Source organism: Anolis sagrei, chromosome 3, assembly GCF_037176765.1.
Source record: "Anolis sagrei isolate rAnoSag1 chromosome 3, rAnoSag1.mat, whole genome shotgun sequence".
Lineage (NCBI taxonomy): Eukaryota > Metazoa > Chordata > Lepidosauria > Squamata > Dactyloidae > Anolis > Anolis sagrei.
Window position 1 is genome coordinate 259,958,472 of NC_090023.1, and position 17,462 is coordinate 259,975,933.

The 17,462-nt window shown below is 42.7% G+C and overlaps 1 protein-coding gene and 3 non-coding genes across 6 annotated transcripts; all 4 read right to left on the reverse strand.

Moving 5' to 3' along the window:
* Positions 1-907: 907 nt before the first annotated feature.
* Positions 908-14,931, reverse strand: EIF4A2 (eukaryotic translation initiation factor 4A2). Of its 3 annotated transcripts, none has more exons than XR_009630998.2 (12): positions 14,829-14,931; positions 8,860-8,902; positions 8,644-8,776; positions 8,265-8,404; positions 6,860-7,028; positions 6,541-6,650; positions 6,156-6,299; positions 5,330-5,467; positions 3,982-4,071; positions 3,678-3,757; positions 2,998-3,095; positions 1,684-1,728 (listed from the first exon to the last, which is right to left on the reverse strand). XR_009630998.2 is itself a non-coding variant. In XM_060767427.2 (11 exons), the coding sequence occupies exons 1-11, from the start codon at positions 14,855-14,857 to the stop codon at positions 1,584-1,586; spliced, it is 1,221 nt and encodes a 406-aa protein (XP_060623410.1). In that variant the 5' UTR covers positions 14,858-14,931; the 3' UTR covers positions 908-1,583. The 3 variants fall into 3 exon arrangements, 1 of the variants encoding a protein (XP_060623410.1); XR_009630997.2 differs by having other exon boundaries at positions 2,994-3,095; XM_060767427.2 differs by lacking the exon at positions 2,998-3,095 and having other exon boundaries at positions 908-1,728.
* LOC132772464 (small nucleolar RNA SNORA81) lies at positions 5,944-6,123 on the reverse strand. The gene has a single exon (XR_009631197.2). It is a non-coding gene; the product is annotated as a small nucleolar RNA SNORA81 (small nucleolar RNA).
* LOC132772440 (small nucleolar RNA SNORA63) lies at positions 6,368-6,498 on the reverse strand. The gene has a single exon (XR_009631174.1). It is a non-coding gene; the product is annotated as a small nucleolar RNA SNORA63 (small nucleolar RNA).
* LOC132772466 (small nucleolar RNA SNORD2) lies at positions 8,475-8,546 on the reverse strand. The gene has a single exon (XR_009631199.1). It is a non-coding gene; the product is annotated as a small nucleolar RNA SNORD2 (small nucleolar RNA).
* Positions 14,932-17,462: the final 2,531 nt, after the last annotated feature.

The following is a 17,462-nucleotide window of genomic DNA, read 5'->3' on the forward strand; positions in this document are numbered from 1 at the left end:
CTGAAGTCCTTTATATCACGCAGGGTATCAGCTGTCAAAGCAAAGCTCTGCTCAGGATTGGTGAAGCATTTTCTCTTCCCAAACTTGCCAGTTTCTGTAGCAAGCCACTTCTTATGTCCACAAGATGTACAGCTTTTTTTTTGGCCTTGTCTTATCCAAGGTTTAATTCACTCTCTGCTTTGGCAGTTGGAATTGAGAAAGCCCACAGCTCCAGAGAGCAAGGTTCAACCATGCACACTAACTGGCCAAACCTGAGAAAGTTGCACTCTCAACTGCGGAGGAAGGCAAGACCACTGCAGATTTTTTATAGAGCCAGAGGAAGGTAAATCCCATTAGTGTCACCATAAATTGAAGTAATGAAAATGTAAGAATGTCACATATGTATTTAGGAATATTCTCAGACGCTTTGTCTTGTGTTGCTCCAACAAGGAAGTCCCTACAAAGCAATGGTCCTCCAGGTGTTTTGTACTTCAGCTCCCACAATTCCTAACAGCTGTTAAGATGGCCAGGATTTCTGGGAGTTGAAGTCCAAAATAACTGGAGACTAAAGGTTGAGAACCACTGCTTATAAAGCAACCGTGACTGAAGCCATGGGTGCTCCAAATAGGAAAATGGGATTACTTTTTGGAGAACATGCATCAAAACTCAATTGCAGATCACCCTTCTCTACTAAACTTCTTTTAAGAATTTCCTCTTGTAAGAGATGGAAATTTACCAGGTTATTCCCTCCCAACTATTACCTATCTAAAGGGCAGCCACTGCTGAGGGCTAAATTTGGTTGTTCCAACTGAAGCAGAACCACAGACATATGCTCACTCTTTTATATCCCCAATTCCATCAATGACACAGTGTTTTGTTGAGCTGCTAGCACAAATATCCCAAGAAGCATCCATTTCAGCCAGTAAAGTGAATATATAATATTTTATTGAACATTCAAACTTCATTAAGACATGTGCAATATGGCAATTTTAATGGGTTTAACCCTAACTAAGACAACAGTACTGATTTGCTTGCTGGGGTTTAGCAATAGGGCCCAGATCACACTTAACACTAATTAATTAAATACTTTATTCAATAAATACATATCAAACAAAAATGCATTTCAATGCTCTTATAAAAGTTTAGTAATTTTGAAAGGCTTTTCCAAATTAGTCTAATATATATATATAACTATAACATATAATAAAGGTAGGTACGCCAGTTTAACATAATTGGCCGATTTTATACAGCACTTATACCTCTTAGTCCATAAGTAAATTATTAAATGAAAAAGAACATCTAGCACTACTAACACTTCTACAGAACTAGGAAATAAATGTCTAATAAAGAAAAAATGTACAGACCCCATGACTTTCCGCCCAACCCCAACAGTCTACACCCTAAAGGGGAGAAAGCCAAAGGCTCTCTCCACAAAAGCTCACGACGAAATGTCGCTTCGCTTATCAAAAATCTGTATTTCTGATCCGTAATGAGCATTGAGACAAGATTCAATGTATCCCCCAAGAAAGAAGCACAATGCGCGTTGTGGATCGCCTAGTCAGCAACAGCGAGCACTGCATCCCAAAAACATCTCATCCCAGGGGTTAAATGAGGTCAGCCACATTCATGGGCATCTCCTCCACTGTAGTATTGTAGAAAGTCTCAATATCCCGAAGGATCCTCTTGTCCTCCTCAGTCACAAAGTTTATAGCCACACCCTTCCTGCCAAAACGACCACCTCGGCCAATCCTGCACAGAACAGAGAAGGAAGGTGGGGAAGAATCCACTTTAGAGAGGGAAGGCCTGGTCTTGGGAGCAGAAACGATTACCACTTACTGCATTAATGCTAATGGAACTGGGCTAAATGCCTAGGCAAAGATTTCATTTGCCAGCTTTAAAATACAGACAGGATGTTCCCAATAACTAAAACAATGTATAGGCAGTCCCCGAGTTATAGACATCCATCTTACATACAATTCGTTACAAATGGGAGACAAGAAAAAGTGAGATAAATCTACCACATGGGAAAAGAGGTGTATTCAACTGAGGTTTTATCACCAATCCTTGTTTCCACAACAAGCCAAATTTATTAAAATCCAATTATTACAGGGATAGAAAGTGAGGTGAAATCTTCTGAACAGGGAAACAGACAGCAAAAGGCCACAGGAGTGCTAACCTTCCATATGCTTTCAAATGCTTATATGTATGTGTGTGTTGCATTTTTATTGCATGTATTGCATTTGAATTTATACACACACACACAAGCCATCCCCTGCCATGCACCGCTGTGGCCCAGCTGTGGGGTTTTTTGCTTTTAAAGTCTGTTTTTCAGGGTTTTTATGAGTGATGGTCACTCGTTGGCCTCATAGGTGTACTGTGTCCAAATTTGGTGTCAATTCATCCAGTGGTTTTCGAGTTATGTTAATCCCACAAACATTGCATTTTTATTTATATAGAAGATTTCTTTGGCTGGAGTTACACTTACAAAATGTATCTGTCCTGGCTTATATACAAGCCTTATCTGTAACCTGGGGACTACCTGAACTTTGATGATACAGACAAGTAACCATGACTCTTAGCTTGCCTTGACACTAGAGAAGAAACCATCCAATCCCCTCCCCCCCCCCAAAAAAATCCACCCTACCCACATTCAGTTTTCTGGAGTTCAAAAGCACAAATCCTCATCTCACACCATCCGCTTGGAATATGGACAGAGCTTGATGTCAGCCTGCAAACTACTGAACTTGTTTTACCATACAGACTACTCCAAATCCAAGCCCATAGAGGGAAAACCGAACATTTACTTTTCAGAGACGTAAGCTTGTTGTCAGTGGGAAAACTTTAAAAATATTTTTGGCGAAACCGGACAACCAAATTGTATGGACTAATTGAACGGGCACACAGAGTTGACAATCCCGTAACGTCTGCCACCACCTGGCCAAAGAGTCTTCAAGAAAGACAAACATAGCTCACAACAATTATTACAGAAGATAAAGATATATATATATAAATACCAACTCGCTCTTTATGCAAACAGTGTGCCGCTTACGAATCCAGGTCCTAAATTACGCCGTCGTTTCTGAACATCATCTCTTCATCAACTGGGCTAGCGACTCCTGTATTTTTTTACATCAAGTAACAAGGTACAATTTACTTCATTTGGGGGTGAAAAAATCCACTATTATAGATAAAAGCTTAGGGGGAGATAAATTGAAAGTTCAGCTAGGAGACACCAGAGAAAGAATCCCACTGTAAGAGGAATCAAAGAGCAGCAAGTGAAGGAATATCCAAGAAAGCAAAAGTAATCAAGCTGAGAGGCAAATAATTTTAATCTAGAATGGAAAACTAATAGCAGCAAATCTCCAAAAAGAATTCTTTACTAATCACAATATGCACAATTGAAAATCTTTGAAGAATCTCTGCAAATCTGGCAACGCATGCCACAGAACATTAGTTCAGCAGCTCTTAAAGGCTGTCTTGGTGGCCAATCATTGATAAACTCCTCATACAACGAAGTTTTCCCACTGGTCCGTTTCACTGGCTTCTCAAAAAGCTCTGCCCCTCCCATCCTCACTTTGCATATTCCACATACATACAAGTTAGTACACTGCAAGAAAAGGAAGGCAAGTAGGAGGAGGGCGTGCAGATCCCGAAGAAACTTCAGAATGGAAAACCAAGTGAGTGAAAGTGCAACTTACCTGTGAATATAGTTTTCACGATTGGTTGGCAAGTCGTAATTTATAACTAGTGATACTTGCTGCACATCAATGCCGCGAGCCTGCAAGCAAAGGCAGTGTGTATTATTAAACAAAGAACTTTACTCTAGCAAGACTTACATTTTGTTGGCCATGTTATAGTAATGAACTACAATTAAGTGTGAGTCCACAGTGGAGCATGGTCTTTGTTCTTCCAAGAGCTTCAACAAGGCCAGGTTACAACAACCTTCACCCAACAGAATAGCTTTGGACATAAATGTGAAAGGTAGCCTATGGAGCTACATACCAACAAGTCTGTAGTGATCAGGACACGGCTTGATCCTGATCTAAACTCTCTCATGATAACATCTCGCTCCTTCTGATCCATGTCACCATGCTGTATGGACAAAAAAGTGCATTGACTGATTCAGTAACTGTTCAGAACCTTTCTCCCCAAGTTAAGGCATGTTAAGAAACAACAGTGATATAGGTCTTAGTTGAAAACACCAACACTATAGTAATACAAAACAGCAGAAAATCTTGCTTTCTGATTCTTCTGTTACTAAAATGCAGTTTCCAGCATTCCTCACTGCTAGCTAGACTACTGGAAGAATTCCTACTTCTACTGTGAACTGGACGAAAGTGAAAAAAGGGATTATTTTAAAAAGACATGGGGCAGGGATGGAGGGAGAAGAATAAAGCTAATGTTGCCTGGGCAAGAAGAGCCCAGACTGGTGCTTTCTCTTGAAGTTTTCTATTCTCTCCTTAAGCAAGAAGAGCAATAACTCTTTTGTAGTAACTCTGCTATCTAAGCAGACCTTTTTACTCCCTTAAAATTTTTTATTGAACTATTCCTCTAATACTGGAGGAACTTCTATTGGAATTTTTTGTTGTCGTCATGTCAGGAGCAACTTGAGAAACTTCAAGTCGCTTCTGGTGTGAGAGAACTGGCTGTCTGCAAGGACGTTCCTCAGGGGACACCCAGATGTTTTGATATTTTATCATCCTTGTGGGAGGCTTCTCTCATGTCCCCATGAGGAGCTGGAGCTGATAGAGGGAGCTCATCCGCGCTCTCCCTGGATTCAAACCTGCAACCTGTTGGTCTTCAGTCCTGCCAGTATAGGGGTTTAACTCACTGTGCCACTGGGGGCTCCTATTTTAGTACATTATCAGCAAATGCTGTGGCCTAGAAAATGCACTTTAGAGAGGTCTGGAGAATAGAGTTGAATGACTAGATGGCACTCCATTTGAACAACAAAAAACCACAGGACTAAGCTTCCAGCCAACTCTAAAGCCCACTCTATTATTTTTGAAGAAAATGGGGGGGGGGGATCACAATTTTGTTTTTCTGTTTCAATTTTGCACAAGAGGTTGAAAATAATGAATGCAGTTTCAATGCAATTTTAAAATTGATTGTGGAGGGAATTCAATGAATCAGAGCTGAAAAAAGACCACAAGGAACAGCCAGTCCAAACTTTTGCTATGCATGAACACACCATTAAAGTTCTCCTGACAGATGCCCATGCAGCCATTAATAAATTAAGTATCACTAATAAGTCAAGTAAAACTTAGGGTTTTAAAAGGAACACCAACATGTTACTATTTTCAATACTGCCTTTAAACTAATGTAATGTATTTTAAGTATCAAGCCCTACCAGAGCCGAGACCGTGAAGTCCCTTGCATGCATTTTCTCTGTCAGCCAATCTACTTTCCTCCTTGTGTTGAGGAAAATCACAGCCTGAGTAATGGTCAAGGTTTCATACAAATCGCAGAGAGTATCCAACTTCCATTCCTGTGAAGTGAAGACACTTGCCATGAGCAAATAAAGAAAACAATATATAGTAATTTATGAAGCCCCCAACAGACAACTATGACTAGTATTGGCAAAGGCTTTCATGGCTGGAATCACTGGGTTGTTGTAGGTTTTTTCGGGCTTACATGGCCATGTTCTAGAGGCATTCTCTCCTGATGTTTCACCTGCATCTATGGCAAGCATCCTCGGAGATTGTGAGGTCTGTTGGAATTAGGAAAATTGGGTTTATATATCTGTCTTATACCCTGGTCATTCCACAGATATATAAACCCCTTTTTCCTACTTCCAACAGACCTCACTACCTCTGAGGATGCTTGCCATAGATGCAGGTGAAACATCAGGAGAGAATGCCTCTAGAACATGGCCATATAGCCTGAAAAAACCTACAACAACCCAACTATGACTAGGTTATCAGTGGAACTGAAACTAATCTAAAGCCAAACTTTCAGATAGTATAGTGTTGCACCAAGTCTCCAGACCAGGACACTGAACATTAAGAAAGAGGTCCACCCTAGTCTTTTACCGATCCAGTGCGTTTACTTTTCTTCTTGTGTGTACCATACTAGCATTACTACAGAAGAAGAGGGAGAACCCCAACTTCTCTAGTTTTAGCACAGTGCTTGGTACAAGAAGGGTTGCCCAGCTTACCCCGGCGGCCCTTTCTTACCTCTCTCTCTACATTAATGTAGAACTGCTTGATCCCCTCAAGAGTCAACTCCTCTTTCTTCACCAGAATGCGAATGGGGTCTCGCATGAACTTTTTGGTCACTTCCAACACATCCATGGGCATAGTGGCAGACAGCAACACAACCTGGAACAAGATGCTCTGGTTAAGAGATGTAGCCTGAAGATGCTCAGACCCTGGTCATCAATAAGGTAATGTATGAAACCAAGCGTCCCTGTCTGCCGTGGAGTCGAAACAGACAAGGATAGTAAAGAAACATTTTTTGCTTTGTGCAGGGGGAACGACAATACAGCACTTCACGGCTACATTGTAACTTTACCTGCATCACTAGAGACTGTACCATCTTGGCATCAAGTCTTTACTTTACCTGAATGTTTGTGCTCAACTTCTGAAAAATTTCATAGATTTGATCCTTAAACCCTCGGCTCAACATCTCATCTGCCTCATCCAGGACAAACATTTTGATCCATTTAGGCGCTACAAGAAAGGGAAATGTATTTTGTAGGCCAAGAACTCTTCTCAGAAAGTCTTAATTTCTTGAGCAACAGCTAAACGACGAGTTAATTGATCTTGCAGACGTTTATATGCAATACTATTCTTGAGGTGCTACTTATTCTAATACTGATTGATACTGTTCAAACTTGTTCCCAAGGATTATGGTAAATAGTTAGAACTTGGTTACTTACACAGGTAGCGCCTATTCAACATGTCAAATACACGTCCTGGAGTCCCCACCACGATGTGTGGTGCCTCTGCCTGCAGCTTCTGCATCTCATTGCGAACATTTGTGCCACCAATGCAAGCATGGCAAGTTGCGCCCATATAATCACCAAGAGCCAGAATAACCTTTTGGATCTGAAACAATGGATTGAATTAAAATTGTATCAATGGAACTCTCAAAGGAATTTGGTCAAAAACAGGTTTCTAGTGACAAGTACACTCAACTCTAATGACTTATGTTCAGGCTGCTAAGTAGTTCCCAACTACAAATGCAATCTGAGTAGTAAACCTATCACATCTGATGTGCAAAGTGCCCTCAGATTCAGATATTTTCCCATTCCAGGCAGATATCCTGGTTCTTTCCCCACACAATACATAATGACTTTTCACAGAAATGCACAAAAGCATTCCCAGCAAAGCAGTAGCAATGCTCCGACTGCTACAAAAGAAAAAATAATGGCTATTGACTATTAAACATGCAAAGCGGTGAAATGTTTTTAGAAGTTGCTTGGGCAGAATATGCCTTTAAAAGTAAAAAAAAAATCATACCTATACTGGCCCTATCCTTGTTGCATAACAAAACAGCCTGCAGTGTAGAATAAGAACTGGAAATGACCAGCGAGATATGTTTATTTCCTCAGAGGAGGTACTGCAATGCTGAGTTTGAAACACATGGATCATTTGGACACATTTCTATGCTGAAAGCTTATTTTCAGTGTGCTACTTTATGAGGAAAGAACTATACAAACTTCATTCTAAAAATCAACTTGGGTCATCCTCATTTAATTACTTGCCTCCTAAGAAAATGTATTACATTTTAGTACCAATTGAGAATTCCAAATATGAACTCCCCCGAGGACTGTTAAGGTGACTTCTGCTTCTATCACAATATTCAACGCTGTATTCACAAAAATGCATATTTTAATGAAAATGTGCTGAATGCAAAAATGCTGCTCAATACAGAAGAGACTGAAGCACACATAAGATTATATACACAAACAGCACAGACAAGTCAACTGATCACATGCAGTTTCATGTTGCACAACTGCATGCATTTTGAAGACCTGAACAGTATATGTTTTCTCAATTTAAATCGTTTTAGTCTCATTATATATTCTGGATATTCCTACTATCAAGTCCTGCAAAGCTGCACTGTCTTTTGAAGCCAGAATCACTGGCCCGTTCATCACCACAGCTAACACTTCTCCATGTATGTAATAGAGGAATGTAGTGTGGCAGAGGTGTGTTCACCATATTTGCACCCCAGAGCTAAGCCATTAACTGATCTGCCAAAAATGTGAGTTCTCCTACGGTTGTGAAACCTGAAACCCATGCAACATGTAAGCAGCTGTTTAACTACACTATCAATACCTGTTGTGCCAGTTCTCTGGTAGGAGCCAACACTAGTGCTTGGGTCTCCTTGAGATCAATCTCCAACTGTTGCAGGATGGAAATAGCAAATGTGGCTGTCTTGCCAGTACCTGACTGAGCTTGAGCAATCACATCATACCCTAAAAAAAGGATAGATATTTACTGCTCCCATACAACATTAGGACACAGTTTAAGTTCCAATTCCTTTACAAGTGATCAGCAGTTACACAGTTTTCTCCATTTCAGGTCAGTCCCGAAAGATGGTATACCATCATCTCACTTTTCAAGGAAAGATGGGCTTTACTTCCACCCCAATGCAAAGAACTCAAACCAGTAAGAATGGTGCTAATACTCATTATTTGCTGCAATATTTGCCTACCTTTGATACATGGAATAATAGCACGCTGCTGGATAGCTGACGGCTTCTCAAAACCATAAGCATAAATTCCCCTGAGAAGGGACTCTTTTAAATTCATATCATCAAAATTGTCAACGATTTCATTCCAATTGCTCTGCAAGGAGGAAATGAAATACATTTTATTTCACTCATCAACATCTTCCATACAGATAAATGAAAGAAGGGTCATTTACTAACCTCAATGACGCCATCGGGGTCCATTCCCTCAGGGCCATGGTCTCTGTCAAAAGAAATAAAATCTTGTCAGCCAGGCAGAGTTCTCAACCTCTTGCAATAGTGACTTATTCTAATTGCAATACCAAACTAAACACTCCAAACTACTGCCCTATACAATTAAATACATTTAAAAATCCAGAAATAATGTACTTCTATATTTCTAAAAAATAGCAAATCCCAATCTGATTGCTCTTCTATTGCCTTCACTATTCCCAGTGAGCTCAGGGTTACTAGGCACGTTTGACAACATGGAGACTTGACTCTTAAAATTATCCTGCAATTTAAAAAAACATCTTTTCCAGATGAAACTCGGTCTCTTAACGGCCACACAAAGAATCAACTGCCTTCTAGTTGGTCTAATAAAGGCTCCTGAAATTTTCATACAACCTAATGGAAATTTGCTGCAACTTCAAGCACAATGATTACAATGTGGTCTTTGGAAAGCTATCACTTAGCATTCCATGAATGATATGGGTAACTCAATATTATATCTTTCATATACTAAGTAACAATGTATCCTATTGCATTTGATAAAACCCTACCAAACCATCAACTTATATGATGCTGTTAAATGTTTTTAGCAGTAGGAATACTTTAGCACAAACTAGAACTTTAATGCAGTGTGATCTTGACATAAATAACAAGAAGAGCTATTCAAAAGTGGAACTCTCTGCCTTACAGTATGGTGGAAGCTTCTTCTTTGGAGACTTTTAAACAGAGATTGTGGGCCTGCTTTTGGCTGAGATAGGATTGTTGTTGTTGTGGTGGTGTGCTTTCAAGTCATATCAGACTTAGGCTGACCCTGAGCGAGGGCCGTATCCGGCCCCCGGGCCGTAGTTTGAGGACCCTTGATCTAATCAATACAATTGTATATCTTCACTCACTCATGTGAATCTACTACTCTTATGTGATGTGCACAACTACATACAGCAAGGGCTGCTAATAATTGTTTCATACTGCAGCCTACCTCAACTGTAGCTTCCATTAAGAATAACTTCTTATGTGGGTAACCAAAAGAAAAGAATATAGATCATGCCAAAGGTCTAAGGTCAACAGGAGACTCAAAGGTACATGCACAATAGTCACACGTGGACAAACTGGCAAAATCAGGCCCTTGCCCGACAACACTTGTTCAACATGTACTGTCTTAATGAAGAAACATCCTGCCTTCATACAGAGGTCATAATAATGGAAGTGTCTAGCAGCCTCAGGAGAAGGTTAGGCCAAGGAGGGAAGTGATGACCCAAGGTCACCACAGTAAAGACTGGAACCTGATTTCTCACATCCCAAAACAACACTGGCTCTCCTGCAGAAAATGGTCAGTCTTTCCTTTGCACTCAAATGTTTTGTTTTGGACTTCATCTCCCAGAATTCATGACTGGGCCAGGGCTTCTGGAAAACAGGCAGCCGAGAGCGGACATGACAGCCATTGTTTATATATTTGAAAAGATGACACATTGAGAAGGGCAGGCTTGTTTTCCTCACAGCGGAGACTAGGGCCCCTTCCACACAGCTGAATAAAATCCCACATTTTCTGCTCTGAACTGGGATATATGGCGGTGTTGTGGTCTCAGCGTTTAAAACCTCCAGAGCAGGGGACTCCAGCACACAGCTGTTACCTTCAGGAAATTCTCCACAATGCTTAAGTGGAATCTCTTTTCTTGTAATTTGAATCCTTTGCTCTGTGGCTTTGGGTCCTTCCACACAGCCATATAACCCAGAATATTAAGGCAGATAATCCACAATATATGCTTTGAACTGGTTTATGAGTTCACACTGTCCTATAAACCAGTACAAAGCTGATAATGTTGTATTTTGTACAGCTGTGTGGAAGAGGCCTCAGTTCAACACAAATATTCTGGGTTCTATGGTTGTGTGGAAGGGCCCTAAACCACAGAGCAATGGATTCAAATTGCAAGGAAAGAGATTCCACTTAAGCATTACAGAGAATTTCTTGAAGGTAAGAGCTGTTGGCATGAGGTGTTGTCACCTGCGCTGGAGGTTTTAAACAACACCTGGATGGACATCAGCCAATAGTGCTTGGATTTTGAATTTCTGCATGGCAAGAGACTGGAATGGAAGGCCCACATCATCTCTTCTAACCCTTATCACACTATGATTCTGTAGCTTCAGTCTGGACTTTGAATTAGATGTCTGAGGCACTGAATTTAATAGAATTTCACAGCCCTGCTGCTATCCATTCAAGGGCACTAGACCAGGGGTCCTCAAACTAAGGCCAGGGGGCCAGATACAGCCCTAGAAGGTCATAGACCCGGCCCTCGCTCAGGGTCAACCTAAGTCTGAAATGACTTGAAAGCACACAACAATCCTATCTCATCAGCCAAGAGCAGGCCCACACTCCTCACTGAAATACTAATAAGTTTATATTTGTTAAAATTGTTCTTAATTTTAATTTTTGTAGTTTCTAAGTGTTTTTTGCACTACAAATAAGATATGTCCAGTGTACATAGGAATTCATGTGTTGTTTTCTTTTTCAAATTATAATCCGGCCCTCCAACAGTTTGAGGGACTGTGACCTCAGTTTTAAAAGTTTGAGGATGCCTGCACTAGACAATGGTTCCCCTTTTCATCAGCCCAGACAACTTTGTGAAGAACATACGTCTTGCAAATGCTTGCATTACGGGGAGCAGCTTGTGATCTTATTTATTTATAGTGCTGCTTTTCTGTCTTAAGAAAAGACTTGGGAGCAGCAAACAGTACTAAAATCAACCTAAAGACTATAGTAGAATTCAACCAAGCACTATTTAGAACAGGTGGGGGCCAACTTTGGCCTTCTGGTGATAGTATGACAGCTGGGGGGGGGGGGCTCCGAGCATTAAGCACATTCCGCAATGGCGGTTGTGAATACGGGAAGGGGGGAGTGGCACACTGAGGGCGGGAACATAATTCATAGTTGCATTTGGTGGAAGGATAGAAAGGAGGGGAGGGTTAGGGTAAGGTTTAGGGTAGGGTAGGGTAGGGTAAGATAAGATTTTGGGTTACAGTTAAGGATTAGGGCTTTACCATTAAAGAACTCTTTCTTCTATAATATGTGTCCAGTTCTGCGTTGTACAAACAGCACTTCCGAAGGAGAAAAGCAAAAACAGTGTAACGCCCAGAGCTTCCGGACCCAGCTTTCATACTATTACTGGCTTTCTCTCCAGGTGTTTTGGACTTTAACTCCCACAATTCGAATCATAGAGTTGGAAGAGACCTCATGGGCCATCCAGTCCAACCCCCTGCCAAGAAGCAGGAATATTCCATTCGAAGCACCCCTTTGTGGGAATTGGAATCCAAAACACCTGAAGGGAAGGCCAAAGTTGGCCCACACCCGATTTAGAACAAATGTGTTGTATATATCCTTAGGTTCCATGAGAGGGAAAAGGCAGATTATAAATTAAGAACTCCACAATGATCTGCCTGCCAAAGAAAACAACCCCCTGTATTTTCATTTAGCCCAGGAGGAACCTTTTGCAAAGGTAGGTAAGGCTTCTGGGAGATGAAGGAACAAAGCCCTGGGGTCTTGTTCTAGCAGCACTGCAAAAATGGATTTAAACCTGGAAGTCATTATTTTTAGTTTTAAATTGCCTTTTATATGATCTGTCAATTTTTAATTTTTGTATGTATGTATTTTATCTTTTACAATTTAGCTGTAAATCGCCTAGAGCATTCTCAGATGGAGGGCGATTAATAAGTAATTAAATATGATTATGATGAGGAGGAGACTGCCCACAGGACAGCCCATTTGCACACGTCATTGATACAATTCAATGTGGGTGATTCTGAAGTTGCCACCAATAAGGAAGGCCTGCCTCTACCAGCCTCACTAATAAGGATAATTGTAGTAAAGGGCTACATATGTGCAAAAATCCCATGGCCACAGGGGATCCATTAGAATCATAGAATCAAAGAATTAGAAGAGACCTCATGGGCCGTCCAGTCCAACCCCCTGCCAACCCCTGACAGATGGCCATCCAGCCTCTGTTTAAAAGCTTCCAAAGAAGGAGCCTCCACCACACTCCAGGGTGTAACTACCTTACTTTCATTCCCAGTATACCATAGACTTGCATTAGAAGACCTAGCAATTTCTAATAAAGTATCCTTTAGAAACGTAATAGTTTTTTCAACACAACTCCATGGTAGCTTTCAGGGGAGGTACACTGTAAAATCGCCTGAAGAACCTAGCACATCCTTAGAGAGAACACTCCCCTTGAGAAGTTACTTTTTAAGACTATATTTCCCACTGAGGTATTTTTATAACCCCCAAAACTAAGTTTCCCAACTTTTGATTCTTTGCATATGACCCTGTGATCTAGGAGCCCCCACTGGCACAGTGGGTTAAACCACTGAGCTGCTGAACTTGCTGACTGAAAGGTCAGTGGTTCGAATCCAGGAAGCAGGGTGAGCTCCTGCTATTAACTCAGCTTCTGCCAACCTAGCAGTTCAAAAATATGGAAATGTGCATAGATCAATAGGTACTGCTTCGGTGGGAAGGTAATGTCACTCAATGCTGTCATGTCAGGCTGATTAATAAGTAATTAAAGATGATGATGGTAACTGTTTATACTGGCATTGAATTTTTTGCTCTCTACGTGGGGTTGCCTTTGAAGACGGCTCGGAAGCTCCAACTAGTCCAACGTGCGGCAGCCATGATACTAACAGGAGCGGAGCGCAGGGAGGATACAACTCCTTTTGCTGCACCAGCTCCACTGGCTGCCGATTTGCTACCGGGCTCAATTCAAAGTGCTGGTGTTGGCCTTTAAAGCCCTAAACGGTTCTGGCCCAAGCTACCTATCCGAACGTATCTCTGCTTATGAACCCACCAGGACTCTAAGATCTTCTGGGGAGGCCCTGCTCTCGATCCCGCCTGCATCACAGGCACAGCTGGCGGGGACGAGGGACAGGGCCTTTTCTGTGGTGGCCCCTCAGCTGTGGAACGCCCACGGACATTAGATCAGCCCCTTCGTTAATGGTGTTTCGAAGAAAACTAAAAACCTGGCTGTTCGAACAGGCGTCCGGTTAAACAATGCAATGTACACGATGAATATAGGAAACGGAATTATGGAAGACGAATTGGATCACGATTCTAGTTACGAGACGTTAACGTGTTGTTATTGATGTGTCATTTTGTATATCATGCTGTTAATGGTTTTTAAATTTTGTATGCTGTTGGATTGACTATTGCTCTTGTCATAAACCGTGTTGAGTCGCCTACAAGGCTGAGAAATTGCGGTATACAAGCAAAGTAAATAAAATAAATAAATAACTTATGTGTAAACCGCTTTGAGTCCCCCCTCGGGGTGAGAAAAGCAGTATACAAATACTGTAAATAAATAAGAAACGTGTGGCAAATAAATAAATAAAATGGAAGAGGTGGGGGAGAGGAAATCAAGAGGACTGAAAGGACGCATGCGCGCTGCGTCAGCGTGCCTGGCTCGTGCGTTCTCGGCCTTCTTTTCCTCCCCCCTCCCTTTTCCACCGAATTCTCGCGAGAGCTCCACCCCCTCCCTCCCTTGGTTGCGCAAGTCTCGGAGCCCCTCCCTGTTTCCTCTCCCTGCGCCAAAGTGGTCTCTTCCGATTAGGGCCTCCCCATATATGCATACACACAAGGGCGAAACCATGCGCCTTGGAAAAGGAGGGGAATCGGGGACGTTGCAAACCTTCAAAGACACAGGTTCGGCTTCCCTGCCGTTCCCCCCTACTTAAAAAGTGGTATCTTCCAATTTGGGCCTCCCGAGACACACACTCGCACTGCCCGCCTGGAAGAAACCATTTGGCCTGGGAAAGGAGGGGGGGTCGGAGCCCTGTTTTTCAAACAGCTCCTCTTTAATATATATATATATTATAAATATATGTATTATAAAGTATATATGAATATAAACAATGGCCTTCAACGCTTCCTTCCTCCCCTTTCCCGCCTCCTGCGATACCTGCTATAGTCCGCGGAGCCGCCTGACATGTTCTGCTTCCCGCCGCTGTCCTCAACTGAAAAGGCAGAGCCTCCGCGCCAGCCGCCTTTTATACCCGTTCCGTTGGCCGGAACTACTTCCCGCTCCCCCCTCCCTCCTTCGCCTTTCGCCGCGGAGGAGTATGGAAATTTACCATTCGGAGAGGGAGGGCGGGGGAGGCACGGAGCGCCCCAGAGGCGTGTCCCACCCACCCCTCGGCTTGGAAAGAGACCCCTCCCCGTGACAGAAACGTCACAGAGCCTTATCCAAATCAGGGGAAGGAGCCAGGCTTGAGGGACTACTTTATGCTTGCCATACGCGGAGGGATATTGCAGCAGTTGGTCTGTTGACTGACTCCGTTCTCTCCCCAGTCTCGTGAATGGGGTTTCCTCGCCCGCCCCTGCCTCGGCGGAGGAAGGCGATTGGTCCGGACGGGGAGTGGGCGGGGCGTAAGGAGAATCAGAACAGGGAGGGGGTGTTTTGGGAGGGAGCGAGGGAAAATGGCGCCTGTTGTTGCCTGAAGGGAGGTGGAAGGGGTGGGAGGAAAAATAAGCGATTAGAAAGAATGGAGGCGGTTAAAAAGGGAAAAAAATCAAGAAAGGGGCTTCTAAAAACAAGATGGGGAAGCTAGAAGGGATTTGGGTTTCCAGAATTTATAAAATGAGGGGGAAAAGTGAGGAGGAAAAATGATCAAGGGTCTGGAGAACAAGCCTTATGAGGAGCGGCTTAAGGAGCTGGGCATGTTTAGCCTGAAGAAGAGAAGGCTGAGAGGAGATATGATAGCCATGTATAAACATGAGCCAGGAATGTGATGTGGCAGCAAAAAAAGCCAATGGGATTTTGGCCTGCATCAATAGGAGCCTAGTGTCTAGATCTAGGGAAGTCATGCTCCCCATGCTCTATTCCGCTTTGGTTAGACCACACCTGGAATATTGTGTCCAATTCTGGACACCACAATTCAAGAGAGATATTGACAAGCTGGAATGTGTCCAGAGGAGGGCGACTAAAATGATCAAGGGTCTCTAGAACAAGCCCTATGAGGAGCGGCTTAAGGAGCTGTGCATGTTTAGCCTGAAGAAGAGAAGGCTGAGAGGAGATGATAGCCATGTATAAACATGAGCCAACAATGTGATGTGGCGGCAAAAAAGGCCAATGGGATTTTGGCCTGCATCAATACGAGCATAGTGTCTAGATCTAGGGAAGTCATGCTACCCCTCTATTCCTCCTTGGTTAGACCACGTCTGGAATATTGTGTCCAATTCTGGGCACCACAATTCAAGAGAGATATTGACAATCTGGAATGTGTCCAGAGGAAGGCGACTAAAACGATCAAGGGTCTCTAGAACAAGCCCTATGAGGAGCGGCTTAAGGAGCTGTGCATGTTTAGCCTGAAGAAGAGAAGGCTGAGAGGAGATATGATAGCCATGTATAAATATGTGAGAGGAAGCCCCAGGGAGGAGGGAGCAAGCGTGTTTTCTGCTTCCCTGGAGACTAGGACACAATGGAGCAATGGCTTCAAACTACAAGAAAGGAGGTTCCATCTGAACATGGGGAAGAACTTCTTGACGTTTTTGATGATGATGTTTTTGGTTATTGCTAGATGGATATTTTAGATTGTGTCTTGAATTTTGGATTTTGTTTTTTCTATGTTGTACACCGCTGTGAGTCGCCCTTGGGCTGAGAACAGCAGTATATAAGCAAAGTAAATAAATAAATAAATAAATAGACTGTGAGAGCTGTTCAGCAGTGGAACTCTCTGCCCCGGAGTGTGGTGGAGGCTCCTTTGGAAGCTTTTAAACAGAGGCTGAATGGTCATCTGTCAGGGGTGATTTGAATGCAATATTCCTGCTTCTTGACAGAATGGGGTTGGACTGGATGGGCCATGAGGTCTCTTCCAACTCTTTGATTCTATGATTCTTTGAAATACCAAAGGTCATCCAGTCCAACCCCATTCTGCCAAATGAAAATGTTGAAAAAATTGTCATCCAGCGTAAACTTGACCAGGAAGACATTATTTCTGGATTTGTTGCAGGCAACATATTCCTGCCCTGCACCACATGTCCCAGGCTGAGAGGAGATATGATAGCCATGTATAAATATGTGAGAGGAAGCCACAGGGAGGAGGGAGCAAGCTTGTTTTCTGCTTCCCTAGAGACTAGGACAAGAAACAATGGCTTCAAACTACAAGAAAGGAGATTCCATCTGAACATGAGGGAGAACTTCCTGAATCATAGAATCATAAAATCAAAGAGTTGGAAGAGACCTCATGGGCCATCCAGTCCAACCCCATTCTGCCAAGAAGCAGGAATATTGCATTCAAATCACCCCTGACAGATGGCCATCCAGCCTCTGTTTAAAAGCTTCCAAAGAAGGAGCCTCCACCACACTCCGGGGCAGAGAATTCCAGTGGTGAACGGCTCTCACAGTCAGGAAGTTCTTCCTCGTGTTCAGATGGCATCTCCTCTCTTGTAGTTTGAAGCCATTGTGAGAGCTGTTCAGCAGTGGAACTCTCTTCCCTGGAATGTGGTGGAAGCTCCTTCTTCAGAAGCTTTTAAACAGAGGCTGGATGTCCATCTGTCAGGGATGCTTTGAATGCAATATTCCTGCTTCTTGACG

Excerpts from the sequence above, each read along its gene's own strand:
- EIF4A2 (XM_060767427.2), bottom strand. The coding sequence starts at position 14,857 with ATGTCAGGCGGCTCCGCGGACTATAGCAG. Across the intron at positions 8,903-14,828 it reads GGCTCCGCGGACTATAGCAG|AGACCATGGCCCTGAGGGAA; the intron begins GTATCGCAGGAG and ends TTCTTTTGACAG. Across the intron at positions 6,300-6,540 it reads AGTTGAGCACAAACATTCAG|GTTGTGTTGCTGTCTGCCAC; the intron begins GTAAAGTAAAGA and ends ATCTTGTTCCAG.